The 17,819-nt window shown below is 40.9% G+C and overlaps 1 protein-coding gene across 2 annotated transcripts in view; it reads right to left on the bottom strand.

Annotated features, from left to right (window-relative positions):
* The window catches only part of ANO6 (anoctamin 6), a 187,548-nt gene that overhangs the window by 68,926 nt on the left and 100,803 nt on the right, over positions 1 to 17,819 (bottom strand). For both annotated transcript variants that reach the window (XM_079775705.1, XM_079775706.1), the window contains one exon: positions 1,692 to 1,820. In XM_079775705.1, the coding sequence (XP_079631831.1) occupies positions 1,692 to 1,820 (129 nt within the window). The remainder of the gene's footprint in view (positions 1 to 1,691; positions 1,821 to 17,819) is intronic.

Genomic DNA, 17,819 nt, shown 5'->3' with positions numbered 1-17,819 from the left:
CCCAAAACACTGTGCCAAATAGGGATGCCACATTTAATTTAAAATGAGCAACAGCCTGGTCGGTGAGGCTCAGTGGTTGAGCACTGACCTATGAACCAGGAGATCACAGTTTGATTCCAGGTCAGGGTACTTGCCCGGGTTGTGGGCTCTGTCCCCAGAGGGGGGAGTGCAGGAGGCAGCCAATCAATAATTTTCTCATCATTGATGTTTTTATCTCTTTCTCCCTCTCCTTTCCTCTCTGAAATCAATAAAATTCATTAAAAATAAAATAAAATGAGCAATAAGTAAACTTTTATTTTGTTAAGCCACTATCATACGGGGCTAGTGTGTTACATCAACTAGCATTACTGCAATACTGTTGTGGCAGAATTAGAAGGTGAATGTCAGGTTCCAAAGCCTGGAACTGATCCTGTGACACCAGGCAAGTAGAAACCTCCAAAACAAACAAACAAAAATCCAAAATAAAACAGGACTGATCGCTTCATTTTAAGCAGTTTACATCACTCGGTTTGAAGGAAGGGCGGACATAAATAGATTTAAGAATGATATATTTCACAGAGAAAATCTGGACAAGGACAATTAAAGTTGTATGTGTGATAGCACAGATGCGAGGAAAAACAAAAAATGAAGAATGAGGGAGTGATTTCAAAAGTGGGTAGAAGGGACACTAACATGTATTCTCTCTTTTATGTTTTGCTTTGGTCTGACAGTTTGGGTTCAGGTGAAGAAGATCCAGGCAGGAGTCATAACTGCAGCCTACTCACTAGTCTACTAGTAATATCTCAACATAGAGATGGCCTGTTACCTGACAGACCCTGAAGCAAAGGAAAGGGAGGAAGGAGCGGCTTGATCGGCAGTGGATGAAAGGGGACAGAAAATGGGTGAGTTCCAGATTCAAGACAAGAGTTTGAACCTTGGCTCCACTATTTCTTATACCAGAGCCCGTGACTTTGGGCAATCATTTAACCTCTCTAAGGGTCAACTCTTTCATCTAGGATTATGAAAACAGAATGACCTTCACAGGTTGTTATAAGAATTAAATAAGAAAATATATGCAAAAGGCATATATTCGTCATAGAGCACACATTGAATGTTAATCACTATTATATTTGGTGTCATTATTACCCATTAGCTTCTTTCCCCAACTAAGCGCAAACAGCCGAGTGTGCTTTTATTTTTTTTTAACATATTTTATTGATTTTTTACAGAGAGGAATGGAGAGGGATAGAGAGTTAGAAACATCGATGAGAGGGAAACATCGATCAGCTGCCTCTTGCACACCCCCCACTGGGGATGTACCCGAAACCAAGGTACATGCCTTTGACCGGAATCGAACCTGGGACCCTTGAATCCGCAGGCCGATGCTCTATCCACTGAGCCAAACCGGTTAGGGCCCGAGTGTGCTTTTAATACACATCTCTTCTACAGATAGAAAAATACAATTCCTTGGAAGGAAGTCTGCCTTCAGTTGTGAAACCAACTGAGGTTAAGAGCCTGCGGAAGTTTCTATTTCAAATTAAAAATAAACAATCTGTTAACATGCCCTGAGGGAATGATGGGCAGAGAAAATACGAAGGTAAGGATGGTGTATGATATTTCAAATACCAGTTTCACTTTATTGCTTACATAAAAATAGCACTTTGTCAGTTCACAATATTATAAGGCGTAAAAGGAAAGAGCATAAAACTTACCCTTTGTTTTTCATTTGAACCCTTTTTATTGTTCTCTTTTCTACTTTCATCTTCATACACTAGAACAAAGTCGATTCTTCGCTGGCCGTCATTAAAATAGAGTGAGTTGGGTTTCCCATTAAATTCTTCCTGTGTAGAATGAAAAACAAACTTTAATATAAATTTTTGAAAAAAATGTTTATTTTCCAGCTTTAATGGGCACATCAACATGTTATAGAGAAAGAGAAATACATCCATTATTAGTTACTTGACAAAGATGATGGTCACCATGATCTTCGCAAGCATAATTTTTTCTTGGTGAAATTAAGTCCTTGAATTGAGCAGTTTAGCATTATTCTGTAAGTGCATGAAAGAATATCAGTATTGTGTATGTAGCACACTCATCCCAGAATTATTTCTGCCTCAAACAGCAAAATGAGTAGCAAGTTTGGAAATGAACACGGTAGCCAAAGATGCTTATCCGAAAGACGAAAGTTATTTTAACAAGAAAAATCTAAGACAAAGCACTGTTGATAGAAATCTCCTCCTTCCTATGTCTTATTTTCCAACTCTTCCATCATTTTTCCTGACCTCTCTTGACCTCCCCCTTTATAGAAGGTATCATTTTATAACCTTAAACAAATATCAGAAGATGCTCCAATATACACAAAAGCTACTGTGTGGTCTTTGGTTATTTGTTCCCAAGTCCACAAAAGATACCCTCTCACTCCTAGGGAAAAACAAAATAAACAACAGAACCAAACCAGCAACAGCAACAAAATAAATGAGCTTTTTAATTTAGATCTTAAAAGCCTATGGGTTAAAAACAAAACAAATAATGGCAAAACACAGACCTAATACAATTGAAAACAGTCTCTACTACATATGGACTTGAATAGAATTGTTTTTAAAAGCCTTGAATTTGTGTCTCACACAACTTGTCAGGATGCTTACATTAGTTCTGTTGTTATTTAAGAATCATACTGCTTTTTAACTAAATAGTATTTTGTAATTTTTCAGTTTTTTTTTAATTAAAAACTCCCAGGGAGACTGCATTTTGCAGTCATTTGGTAGAACTACTTAATCATTAAGTGTGACCAATTCTCCTCTGCATTCACCATCAATTAGTACAAAAATCACCTAATTTTATCACGACTTCCTGCTTTCCGTCACATTTTTTGAGATGTATTTTTTGCTAAGCATATCCAACCTGGTACTGGTGCTTCCTTTCCTTTTCCACGAGGGAGCCTGTGAAGATTTATTAGTATTCGAAGCTCCTCCCATTGAGCAGGTCATTCACCCGCAGGATGCCTGCTGCTGCTGCTGCTGTAACCTAGCTCCCCTTCATCTCAGCCTCATTCAACCAGGGACTCTAACCTCAAACAGAGTGGTTGTGCCTTGAGATCTTCCCTAGCCAAGGCACTGAAGAGACACATCAATGCCTCGGGCCACTATCCAATTCCTTTATTTGCAACTTGAGCTATTTAAAACCAGTAAGTGTTCTTTTAGAGTATTTAAAGCTATACAAAAGTGCTAAGCCCTGTGTTTTTTCATTTCAGCTACAGAGTCCTTGAAGCCACTTTGATTTCTCTTCCTTTCAATGAAGATGTTACCACTGGTGACAACCAGGGCAGCTGCTAGAGGGAAAATGTTACTTGGGGGAGGGGGGTCCTCAGAAAGGCAAACAGTAGGTGAGGCAGGGTGGAATAGAGTCACGAAGACCTGATCATCCCGGCAGATGCTGGTAAAGGGTACAAAAGCAGCTTGCTCTCTATTGCCCACACTATGCTGCCGCTGGTGGTGTCCAGCGGGAGCTCGATGAAGTTACGTTCTGAAGAATCAGGCCTGGAATGAGAACCACATTCGCACACGACTCCAGGCACTCTTTCCTGCCAGGCCATTGGCTGCACAGGTTGGCAGCTAGCTCCCAGGCCTCTCTTATGTGACAGAACACCATGGCCATATGTGTGGAGGAAAACCCCAATGGACTGGGCAGTAGCCGTCTGTGAGGAATAACCAGGTCAAACTCTGACACGGGGTTATGAGAGTGCAGTGCCAGGGAAAGGCGCCCGTTTTCTATGGCTGTGAAATCCAGGTTTCCCATCTCTTGGCAGAAGACATTCTACTAGGCAACCGGGATGAAGAGAGAAACTAAATGCTGGGCTGGAACAAATATGTAATAAACAAGGGAACTGGACTAAATAAAGAAGGCTGATTTATGAACGAAAGTTAAAAAAAAAAAAAAGCTGGATTTTTCAGTGATATGTTCTACTACAGGCCTAACTCCCCAAACCAGACGAAATGAAAGAAAACTGAAAAAAATAAAAAAATTCCTCTCCTAAACTTTTGCTTTATATAAAGTAAAATTTTTATAATTTCTAAGGGTAAATACAGAGAATCTTCCTTAAATGACTGATTGATTATTCAGAGATAGATTATTCATGTCCTGGTCTCCATGCCTTCTCTTAGATCTACTAAAAATTTTATCTTTAGTCTTTTCTAACAAATCAAATGGCACCAAGATGAAATACAAAAACCCTTGAAACACAACTCTTCCTGTTCAGCAGCTTAAATTAAAAAAATAAAAAATAAAAAACTTGACGAGAAGCCTTAACATTTATCAGGTAAGATCATTTTCCAGATCAGAGCTTACATACGGTTACTGACTTTCCTGCTAAGAAATTTATCAATCCTTATACTCATCTGGGTGACTTACTAATCGTCACCCTGAGGGTCTTAAGACAAATGTTTTTAGTGCCATGGAAGTCAACAGAATCACTAGCTGTTAATACTTCTTTCTTACTGGAAAAAACATCAAGCAAATTTCTAATTACAGTTTGGGGTCTAGAAAACCCTACGTCTGTTCACACCCATTGCCCTCTCTGGTCCCAAGGAGACAACATTCCACCAATCTAGCATTCATTTACCCATTCGTAGTGACCTGACCTAACACTGCACTAACAGTTAAAGGCGACAGTGGTTAAAAGGCCTACCTATGTTCATCTGTTGATACAACAAATAAAGCAGAACAATGCTGCCAACCACTGCAGAACGATGACCTGACCACTTCTGCCCCTGGTGTCGGCAGAGACATTTCATGTCACAGGCGGGATGAAGAGGAGGCACGCTGGTCTGAGCCCGGGGAGCCCTGAGAAAGAAGGGGGGCTTAGCCGCGTCGTGAAGAGACTAGGAAGGAGGTCACGTGCGGTTTACCCGAGTGATGTTTTCCAGGCCGCCCTCCTCTCCGCTGGCTTCTCTCCTTTTCTTTGTGGGCGGCTACTTCAACAAGAGGGGAGAAGGGCAGGATCCTCCTTAACAGAATCAGGATAAAAAACGCGAGCAGCAAAATGACTCTGCCCAGTGCTTTCAAGCTAGAGTTATGACTTTGAGAACATGAAGAAAATATGATTTTTATTTTTTTTTGCTATTGGGAAAACCAAGGGTCCTATGACTTTGATTAAATTTGGCTTTAAATCCTAGCTCTAGAAATAATGTCTCCCTCTCCCTCTAGCCCCACGCCCCCTTTTCTCTTTCTTTCTCCTTTGGCAGGCTAAAAATAACATCTTGACCTACCTATGTTTTAGTTCCTGAGCCCTAAGGTGGAATGAGCTCCTGGCTACTTTCCCATAAAACCAGACAGAGGGACCCTGGAACAGACCCCCGAGCTGTCCTCCAGACCTGAAGAAATTATTCAGCACCCTTAACTCGCCCCTGACCAATCAGCTCCCCGAACAACCCCAACCCCTAACCCCCGAAGTCTCCTGATTTTGCCCTACATAATCTGAAACCTACACGCCGTCAGGGAGTTCGGGCTTTTGAGCAGTAGCCTCCCGTTCTCCTGGGGGGTGCCATTTATAATAAAATAGGCAATATTTCTCCACTGCAGTTCTCAGTGTCCCGTGTTTGGCTGTGCTAGCGCTGGGTGGATGAACTCTTTCTGTTCTGTAACACTGGCCAGGAAGCATGTGTGGGTACCAGTCCTGTCCCTGGAGTGGTTGAAAAAGGAGGTCCTAGGGCAGCGATTTTCAACCTTTTTTTTTTTTTAAATTAATCTCATGGCCCACATAAACCAATTACTAAAATTCTGCAGCGTACCAAATAATATATTTTTTGCCTATCTTACAAAAAATATAGGCATACAGTAATTTGATTCATTCACACTGGATGGCTACTGTTGTGTTGACTGTTGTCATTTTTTAATTGGACAATCTAAGTAAAAGGGGTCAGTGCCCCTGACTAAACAGTCAGGTATTGTATGTTTTAAAAATTCTTGTGGCACAACAGTTGAAAATCGCTGTCCCAGAGGACAAACAAGTCCGAAGATAACTATTTTCCAGAAATTACTTGGTAGGAAAACTTGTCAGAGGCAGTCTCTGAATGAAATATGGCACTGGACTTCCCCTTGGACAGGATGGTATTCTTAAAAAATATGAAGGGTCACAGGCATGCCTCCTGGGCAGAGAGAGAAGGGCCGGAGGGAGAGAGAACCTGGGGGAACCTGCCTGAGCGGCCTTCCTCTCGGGGCTCAGGCCGGTTACAGGTGAGCAGTCCTGAAATCCCAGGCATCGTCAGCACCTAGCGAGCCCGTGAAATAACCCGCTGCTTAACCTCTGCCCAGCACTTCTCAAGCCTCTCATCTAACCCTGCAAATCAAGACTGGAGTCCCATTTCGCAATAGAGGCCTCTGCTCCTAGCGTTTAAAATGCTGGTGTTTGTCCCAGATCTGGATACAAAGTAGTCAGACTGGGATCGTTGCTCAAATTCTCGTTTCTGTGTAAGGGTGTTGGAAATAGGCCTTGGGCAGCAAGTGATATTATCTGATTGTATCTCTAGAATTTCCAAATAAACTATTCACCGACTATGAGACTAGAGAGCATTCCAAGACTATTTGGGCTAATGGTCTTGACCTCTGCACAAAGCAGGATGCAAGGAAGGTTTATGGGCTAACAATAACAGTGAAGGAATTACACTATGGAAAACAATATTAAAACACAATTAAAGAGCAACTGATAGGTGCATGTGGAAAAAACATGTGGCTCTCTGCCGTCTCTAAGACTAGCAAAACAAAATAATTAATTCCAAGAAATACACAACAGAAAGAAAAACAAACTTGAATCAGAGCAGAGGACGACAGTGAAAATAGAGGATCTTCAATTTCTCATTAAATCCCAAACCCATGCACATAGCAAGCTTTAGGGAAACAAACGTTTAGAGGCAAAAGCCTTCATGTAAATATTTAGCTCTCACACAATATGGAATATACTACAAATAGTTTTATATGTACATGTCACGCAGTTATGAATGAGATCTATTCTGAAATGTTTTCCCTGACTGCAGCAGAGTTCAGGCAGATTCGAGGCACAAGTAACAGTGACACTTTTTCCCACTTGACACAACTGTGCAAAATTCTGAAAATACAAGAGACAGCAGGTCGAATTTTATTGCTTATGTTTAGATCAGCGGTCGCCAACCGGTGGTCCGTGGACCACTGGTGGTCCGTGAGGTCTGAAAGGTTGGCGACCGCTGGTTTAGATCACCTCCCCAGCCAGTAAGAACACCTGATAGTGAGAAAATGCAAAGTGCAAAGAAAAACAACCAAGAACTGGAGGTACAAAAACCTGAACACTGAAGGGGGAAAGACTAACAGTGTGAGATGTGTGTGTGTGTGGGGGGGGGGGGGGCAGGGGGGGGGGGAGAGAAAAAGAAGTTAGATATTAGTAACAGGAATAAGGAGAGGTTCCCGGGCACGCAGGGGCGCCACACGGGAAGTCAGCTCAGTAGATGACATGCTGCAGGGGATGCGTGAGCATGCTTTTGAAGGGACCCAGGCATGCAGGACAGTGCTGACGGAATGGAAGTGTGGTGGGAAAGGGGCTCATTCAAGGAGCAGGGTGCATCCAGAACTCCAAGTCTCTTAGGGTCCAGTGTCAGGATGTTCCAAGAAAGTCCCTCGGTGGTGACTCTGAGACAATCGAGATGTCCTCAGGAAGGACCCGGAATGATGTTTGTATAACTCACACTTTCTCCTTCCCCGCTCTATCAACCACACTACTATCTTCTGAAAGTCAATGGCCAGGTCTTGTTCACCCTGAGTTCTCTGCTGACCCTTTGCATGTAGCAGGAGCCTGGCTTACTTTTGCCTCAGAATAAAAATAGCTTTTTCCTGCCTGACAATAAAAGTAATATATACTCAATACAAAAAATTCTGAAGATAGAGGAAAGTATAAAAAAAATAATAGGAGTCATATGTAATCCCATTTCCCAGAGATGAGCAGGACTTATTTCGGAGTACATCTTTTTAGGGTTTCTCACACACACACACACACACACACACACACACACACACACACACTTGCATGTGTACACACACATTAACCAAATGGTACCATACAATACAGATTATAGTTTTATATACATCCATCATAGAGATTTTCTAGCTGTATATTAAGCTCTGCATCATCACATGTAATAGCTGCAATATAATTTAGTTAAACAGGGCCTTCACTGATGAATCCGTAAGTTGTTTCCCATTTGTTGCTTCTATAAACACTGCTGCAATGAGCATCTTTGTGCATATGTATCCGTGCACATGTTCAATTACAATTCCCTTAGGCTGAATTCTAGAGGCAGATTTTAACTAGCATGGCCTTCTTAGAAGCTTTTGATATGTAGGGTGCTAAATTGTCATTCAAAATACTATTTATAAAAATGAACACTTCCACTAGCAGAGGATGAACGTGCCTTTACCCACCATCACCTGATAGCAATCCTTTTCACTCTTCCCAGGATGGTCCATTTTTACATTTGCATTTTTTAACTAGAGAACTCTAACATTTTTATGGGGAATGCCCAAATGAATTACTGCTTTTGTGAAGTGCCTATTTCGATTCTTGACTTAACTGAACTAGCTTATTATGCAATCACTTTCCAGTAAATTCTCCTGAGATCCCAAAAAACCATATAGGCAAATGATTAAATGGTGATATAAAAAGAGACCCATAAAAATACCAAGTAAGTCTCCAAAGAAAAAGTGAGAAATAGTCTAGGGCAGTGGTCGGCAAACCGCGGCTTGAGAGCCACATGCGGCTCGCGAGCCGCGGTTTGCCGCTCTGTTGACTAATGAGTTTGCTGACCACTGAACTAGACTAACTGTTACTGTGTAGTTGGAAGCTGTGAAAATTAGGCAATTGTGGCATATTGTGTACAAAGAGGTAAAGGGTATGACAGTGGTCGGCAAACTCATTAGTCAACAGAGCGGCAAACCACTGGTCTAGGGCCCCGACAGCTAGTCCTGGCTTCAACAATGTTGAGGTTTAACTGGAATGTGCCATGCTGGTGTTACAAGGTCCCCACCCTTCCCCTGCCTCCCTGCATACACTTCCCAACACAGTGTACCTACCAAATGTCAGGTATATCTTTTGACTCATATATTTCTTTAGATTTAGAACCTACTATTTATTTGGTGTGTGACTCCTGTTACAAATTAAAAACTGATATGCAAATTCTTTAAAAACAGTCTTGCTATTTTATATTGGGAAATGGCTATAACCAGTTCTCAAATAGCTGAACTTGTTATTTTCAGTCATTTCTCATCAGGGGTAACATAAATATCATTAGATTGCCCATAAAAATGCTGCTGCTGCTTCTTTTTCCTTTTCTGTCCACACACGAGGGAATGTTCACAGGCCTACAGCTTCCTCATTTGGTATATGTATTTTGCCTTTATTTCTCTTTGCCTGTGTTAACATAAACTTTAGAGTTCTGTTACTAGGGCATTGCCTTTCAGATGTCGAGTGATTACTGTTAAATATTTCCCTCTGGCCCATGCCAAGGAAGCAGTAGTTTTATCAAGTGGAGTTCTCATATGATTTTAAATATTATATTCTTAAAAATTCTGAACTGGGCCATAGGAAATATGAATATAGAACTTGGACATGGCTTTTAAAATAAAACTTGCTGGAAAGGAGTTAAGGAAGCAGGGTAGATGATATGCTTACTTTGGAGCCTTCTTATAGAAGTGGGACTCTGAACCTTTTCCTGAAACCCACAGTTAAGAGTTGGAACCGGGATTTTCAATTAGCATCATTTTAAACGTTTTTGGCTTTCCTATCTCCCCACAGGCTTTTTACCATTTTAAAACCTCAGTTTAGCCTTCTTTAAAGATGATCTGCAGAAAAGAAGGGGAACAAGTAAAGAAAAGTCAAAAAAGAAAAAGAAAAGAAAAATGTGGAAATGCCTTTAGTGGTGATTTGCATACTTTTCCTTTTCTAGAAGAAGCTATCATCTGTTTGCACTGCTCTCATCTGGCAGTGGTAACTAACACTGGTGAAAGAAATGTGGGTGAGATTAAGCTATAAGATATGCCCAATAAAATCTTAGGAACGATAACGTGATAGCTATATTAAAACAGGACAAGTGGTACAACAGGAATTTGTGAGAATGATTATCTTCCAGGGCTCTTAAGGTTTCAAAATGTCTTGCTTTGCTTTAATATCCCATTATAGATTTAACATCCAGCCATTTACCTAAAACAATTTTTAATCTATTAGCATTTTCAGGTTGCACCACCTCCTGGGGAAGAATGTTTTTCTTGTGCTGTTAATCCTCAACAGAGGATATTTCTCCACTGATTTGTAGAGAGAGTGGAAGGGATGGAGGGGGAAAGACACATAGAAACATCTATGTGAGACACATTGACTGATTGCTTCTTGCATGTGCTCCCAACCAGGGCCAGGAATTGAGCCTGCAATTCCTGGCCCTTGACTGGAATCGAACCCGGGACCCTTCAGACGAGCTAGGGCTGGAGTGTTGTTGTTTTTTTGTTTGTTTTTTTTAAAATCCTCACCCAACAATATGTTTTTATTAATTTTAGAGAGGGAGAGAGAGAAACATCAATGTGAGAGAGAAAAGTCGATCAGTTGCCTCTTGTATGTACTCTAATCAGGGATCGAACCTGCAACCTGGGTATGTGCCTTGACCGGAAAACGAACCTGTGACCCTTCAGTGTACAGGACCACTGAGACACACCACCCAGGACGAGGAAGAAACTGTGTAGGTTTTCCACCTACACAAGATGGTTGTTCTAAATTACATTTTTTGGACCTTTAAGAAATAGCTCCTAATCATATATTATGGTTAGAACCAAAATAATTTTGCTACAGTAAGATCCTTCATGACATAAAGGACTTTCACAATATTCTACCTACAACTTTAAGATCTTTAGTCTTAAGGAATAATAATTTTAGCTTGACTTAAAAACCACATGTTCCACTCCCCCTATCTTCTTATTCCTCTTAACAGTATCTCAAATGTCTTTGCATATCTATTTTCAATTCTTGAAAAAGTAACTGATTATGACTCAGAAATATTTACTGGTACTTCCCATTCACCAAATCCATAGCTGTAGTCTCTAAAATGTTATGCTTTTGAATGAAGAGCCAATATCATAGGTGACTATAATCTGAGAATGAACAGAAAAGGGAGTTTCAAGCCATAGCTACTCAGACTGTTGAGCTGAAGAAGATATGTAAAGTACAATTGAAGATGTAAGTTAGGCAACAAGACTTAAGCTCTTTACCAGGTTCCTGTATAATTCTTTTCTGCAGAATCCCTTCAAATTACAATCCGTCATTCTCAGAAAGCTCTTCATCTTTCACAGGAGGTTTCCATTCCCAGTCTAAGGACTACCCTGAGTTATTTTTAGTGTGTCAGCTGCTCAGGATTTACAGCACAAGTGTCCTGTCATTAACTGAAACTCCCTTGTCAAACTGTTATGTCACATGTATCCCTTGGCCATAACTTCTCAGACCACTTGTCTGGGAATTGATGGTTGCAACCTCATTCAATGCAGGAGAAAGATAAACAAATCAGAGCACCTTGTGCCCAGCAAAGCAAAGAATTGTGACAACTCCTATCAGCTGGTTAATGTTTTATATAGATAATGCTTTCCTTTAACTCAAGATGCATTTTACAAGAATGACTATTCTTTGTGGTATGAAAAAGAAGATGCAGATATGTTTCCAAAACAAAATAAAGAAAAAAACAAAGACTCATTTAAAACAATGACACAAAAATATTTTAAATTGACTATCCTATATAATAAAAGGCTAAATAATAAAAGGCTAATATGCAAATCGACCGAACGGTGGAATGACTGGTCGCTCTGATGTGCACTAACCACCAGGGGGCGGATGCTCAATGCAGGAGCTGCCCCTGGTGGTCAATGCACTCCCACAGGGGGAGCACCGCTCAACCAGAAGCTGGGCTCAAGGCTAGCGAGCATAGCAGTGCTAAGGATGTGCTAAGGATGTCCAACTGACGGCATCCCCCAAGGGCTCCTATACTGTGAGAGGACATAGGCTGGGCTGAAGGACACCCCCCACCCCCGAGTGCATGAATTTCATGCACCAGGGCTCTAGTCCTATATAATAAAAGGCTAATATGCAAATTGTCCCCTTGACCCAGAGTTCGACAAGGGGGCAGGGCTGCCGGCCAACCACTCGTGGCCCCTCCCCCAGGCCAGCCCAGCCTGATCAGCCCCGATTGGGGCAGGCTGGCCAGACCCCACCTGTGCATGCATTCGTGCACTGGGCCTCTAGTAAATAATAATAATAAAAAACTTAAAAAAATCCTCCTCCCATCAGTTATTAGAAAATTTCAAGAGATAAAGTACTCCAAGGCAATAAGTTTTCCAATAAAATTTACACCAATTTTCAAAAGGTTACTGTAAGCTTTTTGTGCTCCAATTTTTCTCAAATATAGTACATAGTATTTTTTTTTATTTCTCAAGGAGGGAATATTAAACATAGTTATTACTACACTGTTCTTTTTCTTCTTATTATTATTATTATTGAGGTAAAAATGAAGGGAGCCCAAAATAAGAATAAAGAACATGGTTTTGACTTTCAGTCAAGATGGCAGAAGAGGTAAATATTGTGCTCGCCTCCTCCCACAACCACACCAAAATTACAACTAAATCACAGGACAACCATCATTGATAACTACCTGAAAACTAGCTGAACAAAAGTGCTATAACTAATGGTATAAGGAAGCCAGGAGGAGATTGGTAAGAGGGGCGGATAAGAGGAATGGGTTTATCCCACACTCACATGTGATAATTAGGAATCAGGAGGGATAACTTGGCTATGGAGGTCCCCTCTGAGGAGCTAGGGTCACAACCCCACATCAGGCTCACCAGCCAGGGGCACCAGTGCTGGGAAAAGGAGTCTTCACAACATCTGTCTATGAAAACCAGTGGAGACTGTATCTAAGAAAGGTGGAAGGCTGCTGGAGTCCCAGGCATTCCTCTTGAGCGGAATGCACATGGACATGCTCACTCACAAAGTTACCTACTCTAAGTTTACAGGGGCCACATCTTCAAAAATGCCAGGGAAATACAGAGAGGAACTGAATTGATTAGCTTCAGGGCAAGGGCTCGAGAGGAGGGGCTGGAGCAGTTCTCTCCAGGGAAGGAAGCACAGGCAGGCACCAATGGTCCTTTGTTGAGCCGTCCCCCCATCCAGCCACCCTGACACAGGGGTTGCCAAATGGAGGTGGAGGTCTCCATTAACCTAACACCATTTGCCCCAACATGGCGAATCCCTGAAACCCATTACATACAACTTGCACACTTCCAGCAACTTTTCTACACAAGTAGCCTGCCTTGCCTTGCGCTGCAAACTTTCCTAAAAACTCTCAAAGGTCTACAAATCCCAAACAAGCAGTGTCTGGCCTTGGTGTGCCCTGAACATCTTTCTAAGAGACCCCAAATCTAAAACAATCAGTGACTAGTCTCATCTTGCATTGCAACTCTCATCATATGGCCCTAGGCCAGGCATAAGGTGCGGCCAGTGTTGGCTTGGAATGTACCTTCCAGTAAGTGGCCATAAGCCCGACACAAGTGGTGGCTGGCTTCAGGTCACATTGTGGTGCCCACCTAAGGGTCCCAAGTCTGGCACTAGTGGAAACTGGCTTTGGTTCACAGCATAGCCTCCAAGTAACTCCAAGCATAGCACAAGCAGCAGATCATTTTGTAGCTCCTACCATATGGCCCTAAGCAAGTCACAAACAGAAGCTGACCTTGGCCTGCACCTGAGTCCCTCCTAAGAGGCTATAGAACCAAAACACCTGGCGGGCAGCTTCAGAACACACCAGAGCACCACTCAGACAGCTCTACAAATGACACAACTGAAGGAAGACTCAGCTGGCACAAGAGCCCTGCTAAAGAGATGCCTGGTCTCTGGAATCAGCTCACACACAATAGCTTGTCCATTATAGTCACAGCCCGTCAATCTGAGGGTCAATTTTATCTACTGACATGCCAACAGAAATTAAAGCTCAATTACAACAGGAGGGCATACAACCCACACAAAGAACAAAAGAACACCCTTGGAGCATACTGATCAGGTGACCAGGGAAGACTGTGCCACTGGGCCCCACAGGACACCTACTAATTAAGGCCCCTCTGACAAGACTGAAAGACATAGCAGATCTACCTAATACATAGAAATAAACACAGGAGCCAGCCAAAATAAAGAGACAAAGAAACATGTCACAAATGAAAGAACAGGACAAAACTCCAAAAAAAGAAATGAATGAAATGGAGACACACAATCTAACACATACAGAGTTCAAAAGACTGGTTATTAAGAATGTTCAATAAATTTAGAGAAAGAATAAATGAACTCAGTGAGAACCTTAAAAAAGGGGAGAAAGCAACACACACACACACACACACACACACACACACACACACACACACACACCAAAAAAACCAAGGCAAAAATAAGGACTACAAAAACAAAAAATGAAGACTACTTTAGAGGAAATCAATAGCAGATTAGATGAAGCGGAGAATTCAATCAGCAATCTGGAAGATGAGATAGTAGAAATTACCCACTCGGGAAAAAAAGAATTAAAAAAAAATAAAGATAGTTTAAGAGACCTTTGGGACAATATCAAGTGTACCAACATTTGCATCACTGGGTACCAAAAAAAAAAAAAAAAAAAAGAAAGAAAGAAAGACAGCAAAAGATTGAAAACCTATTTAAAGAAAAATGACAAGAAACTTCCTTAACCTGGAGAAGGAAACAGACATACAAGTGCAGGAAACTCAGAGATCTCAAACAAGATGAACCCAGAGTCACACACCAGGACACATCATAATTAAAACACCAAAAGTTAATGACAAAGAGAGAATTTTTAAAGTAAGAAGAAAAAAGCAGTTAGTTACATAGAAGTGAGCTTCTACAAGACTGTCAGCTGATTTCTCAACAGGAACTTCACAGGACAGAAAGGACTGGCACTAAATATTCAAAGTCATGAAATACAAAGACCTACAACCAAGACTACTCTACCCATCAAGGCTATCATTTAGAATTGAGGAGAGATAGCCGAAACCGGTTTGGCTCAGTGGATAGAGCGTCGGTCTGCGGACTGAAAGGTCCCGGGTTCGATTCCGGTCAGGGGCATGTACATTGGTTGCGGGCACACACCCGGTGGGGGGTGTGCAGGAGGCAGCTGGTCGATGTTTCTCTCTCATCTATGTTTCTAGCTCTCTATCCCTCTCCTTTCCTCTCTGCTAAAAATCAATAAAAATATATTAAAAAAAAAAGAACATGTAGAATTGAGGAGAGATAAAGACTTTCCCAGACAAGAAAAAGCTAAAGGAATTCGCCACCACTAAACTAGTATTAGAAGAAATGTTAAAGGGGCTTCTTTAAGTAGAAAATTAAAAAAATATAAAAATGGAAATATAAGAAAGAAAGATGCTCACTGACAAAGTCAAGCAGTAAAAGCAGAGGATCAACTAACTATAAAGTCAGTACAAAGGTTAAAAGACAAAAGTATAAAAATTACAAGTAATTAAAATAATTAACTAAGGAATACACACACACACAAGATGTAAAAAAGAACAAACATGGAGGGATTAGTAAAAATTGTAGTAATGTATTTGAACCTATTTGAACTTATGCAACCATCAACTTAAATAAATTGATATAAACATAGCTTGGTATATATGAAGCTCATGGTAATACAAACCAAAAATCTACAAGAGATACAAGAAGTAAAGAGACAATAATCTAAACATAACACTATAGAAAGTCATCAACATACAAGAGAATAAGAGAGAAACAGAGAAGAACTACGGAACAATCAGAAAACAATTAATGGCAATAATGGCATACCTATCACTAATTATTTTAAATGTAAATGGACAAAAGACATAGGGTGGCTGAATGGATTAATAATAAATAAGACCCACAGAAAAAATGCAGGGTTACAGTGAAGAGTAAGTGAGATGATGCATGTAAAGCAGTAATACAGATCCTGAAACATAGTAAAAGCCCAAATATGGCTGCTGGTGTCTCTATTTTAACACGTAACTGTTCCTTATTGACCTCTAGCTTTGTTGGGTGCATTCACATACTTTATAACCATCAGGAATCCAACCTGCATCTTGTTCTTTCTCTGTCATGCTCAAAGCATGAGGTTCAGTCACTTCTTTTACTACCATTTTACCTGTTTTTAATAGGTCTTCCCCTACTCTTTTATTTGTTGCTTTGAATTGAACTGCCAAATTAACTGAATTTGTTGATTTTCTTTGAAATTAAGCCTTAGTGCTTTGGTTTGGGACATCAGAGGCTTTTTAGCTTTCTTCAGGTTCTGAGTAGAATGTGACTGAAGAGGAGAGCCCTGTACCACAAATAAATAAAATATGGTAAAGGTTAATATATTATCATTATGTTATATTTTCCCCATCCCCTCAATCAGTTTTAAAAGAGGTCTTGTGGCATCTGGCACCAAACAGAATGAAAACAAATACGATTACTGAATTATAAATAGAGAAAGAAAATCAGAGCCAGAGAAAGTAGGAGGAAGAACACGTACTAACCATTGGGACAATTGTAATTGTTGTGATTTTAACATGACATTTGGCGCAAAGCCTCTGGTGGCAGGGCAGAAAGGAAATGTGCTCCATGATACAACCCTTCCTATCAGAAAAAAAGGAAGCATCTGATTTGGAGGGAGAAAGAAAAAGTCTCATGTTAGACCTTATATAGAAACACCCAGTTTTCATCTACTTCCCTAACAATGTCCTTGGCCTGAAATTGAGGTTATAAAATATAATCAATTGGTAACCTCTGACTTTTTTGTTTTTAGTTCTCCTATCTCTTCTACCTTTGAAGCAGTTAGTCTACATTTCACTCTCTCCCACATACTGCCATGATTCTAGTCCGTGATCTTAACCTTTACTACCCAAATTACAATGAATATCCCAATCGGTCTCCTTGCATCCACTTCTCCTGCTTGCCAGTTCACCTCACACACTGCCACCCTAGGGGTGTTCCTAAACCAACATGCTCAAGTCATAGGATCCAAGCACCTTCAGCTACTCCCAGTGACCTCTGGAGAAAGTGCAAACTTTTCAAATGGGTAAGTCAACATCTTTCATAATCTGATCATAGCCCACCTTTTATTAACTAACATTCTTACCCCTCTAATCCAACCATCCTTTCCAATCAGAGCTTTGACTATGTCGTGCTTGCTTCTCACCTCCAGTTCTTTGTGCACATAATTCCCTTCTCCTGAAATCCCTTTTCTTCCCCTTCCCACCTTTCCTAATCTTAACTGCTCAAGGTCCAGCTCAATTCTTCTTCCATGAAGCCTTCCTAGCAACTTGGGTGCATGTTTCCATCTGCCTCACTGTGCTACTGTTTATGCCAATTGATGTGTGGGTCTGTGGACTTCCGGACATTCCTGAAAACCTTTCAGGGGACCCATGAGGTCACAACCATTTTTATAATAATACTAAGATGTTATTTGTCTTTCTCATTGTGTTAACATCCACAATGATGGGGCAAGAGCAATGGTGGGTAAAACTGCCAATGCCTTAGCACAATTCAGCAATGGTACCAAACTGTATGAGTCGTCACTGTATTCTTCACCACCACATACAGTAAAAAAAAATAATTCATGTAAGAATGTTCTTGATGAAGCTGTTACAGTTGCCCACTTTATTAAATCTTGACCCTTGAGTACACGGCTTTGTAACATTCTGTGAAGAAATGAAAATACCCATAAAGCACTTCTGCTGCACATCAAGTACGATGGTTGTCTTGAGGAAAAATGTTTGCACATTTGAGTTGC

Source organism: Cnephaeus nilssonii, assembly GCF_951640355.1.
Source record: "Cnephaeus nilssonii genome assembly, chromosome: 6".
Classification (NCBI taxonomy): Eukaryota; Metazoa; Chordata; class Mammalia; order Chiroptera; family Vespertilionidae; genus Cnephaeus; species Cnephaeus nilssonii.
The sequence above is the reverse complement of the archived record's forward strand: the minus strand, read 5'-3'. Positions and strand labels throughout refer to the sequence as shown.